The 1,007-nt window shown below is 33.2% G+C and overlaps 1 protein-coding gene across 1 annotated transcript in view; it reads right to left on the bottom strand.

Annotated features, from left to right (window-relative positions):
* Positions 1 to 826, bottom strand: part of LOC106868460 (neurochondrin) — a 26,084-nt gene extending 25,258 nt beyond the window's left edge. The window contains exon 1 of the mRNA XM_014913733.2: positions 682 to 826. Coding sequence (XP_014769219.1) covers positions 682 to 801 — 120 coding nt within the window. The 5' untranslated portion in view covers positions 802 to 826. The remainder of the gene's footprint in view (positions 1 to 681) is intronic.
* Between the last annotated feature and the right edge of the window lie 181 nt (positions 827 to 1,007).

Raw genomic sequence — 1,007 nt, 5'->3', positions numbered from 1 at the left:
ATAAGCATATTGAGATCTTGAGCGTGGGAACATGAAAACTTGAATGATTACTATGACGATGTTTTGTCCGCTAAAACATATTTTAACTGGTGAAAAAATACTGCGACACTTATTTTTTAGGTTCCTAGAATCACTAATAAAATAACTACGAAAATAGTATTGTAATAATAATGTCATCATATGAAATAATCATAGATTTACTCAAGTATTCTGTAACAAACGGCAGGAATCATCTACGAAATTTCACTCGTAAAGGTATCGCGAAGTGGCATCGAACTCGGAATTACAAAGTTGTTTGGCAAACTTAGAAACCGCAGATGATCCGAGACAACAAATTATGATACAAAATTAGTAACAAATAATCTTTTTTATATACAATCATTTAGTTTTTACTGTAAGGTTTCATTCGACTCGACTACATGTGCGCCGACACAATGTAAACAAGGGAATTTACACCAAATGAATGGATTACAATGCAACAAATACTTATACTATCTAGTATACGCGACAGACTTCACACAGGTATACTTCTAAGATTGTAAAATTTACCTGAATATTTTTATTTACTTCAATTCAATAAATTTAATCATAATTAGGAAAGATGAAAGCAGTATGACAAAAAGAAAGAAAAAAAAGAGCGAAGCTCGATATATAATGTACATAAAAGATGTCCCTACAAACCATCATTAGTGCAGCCAGCTTTTCGTTGTCGGTGCCAGCTTTTTTCAAAATACAAACACATTTCTCAAGTTGTTTTGTGAAATCTTGGTCAGAGAGACACGGGTCTTCCACTTCTTCCATTGTTAGCACCACTTTCACAACAAACAGGAAGAACACTTAGAGTTATCTCCCTCTATGCTCTGTCTGTACTATGGTCATTTCACATTCTCATAATAGAAACTAAATAGGCCTCAAATTGCATAGTGCAAGCGTGCACAATGCACTGAGACAATATTATTCTCAATATACAATATCTGTACATCACTTCAAAAACTCTCTACATATAT

Source organism: Octopus bimaculoides, chromosome 12, assembly GCF_001194135.2.
Source record: "Octopus bimaculoides isolate UCB-OBI-ISO-001 chromosome 12, ASM119413v2, whole genome shotgun sequence".
Lineage (NCBI taxonomy): Eukaryota > Metazoa > Mollusca > Cephalopoda > Octopoda > Octopodidae > Octopus > Octopus bimaculoides.
This window is presented reverse-complemented; position numbering and strand designations above follow the sequence as displayed.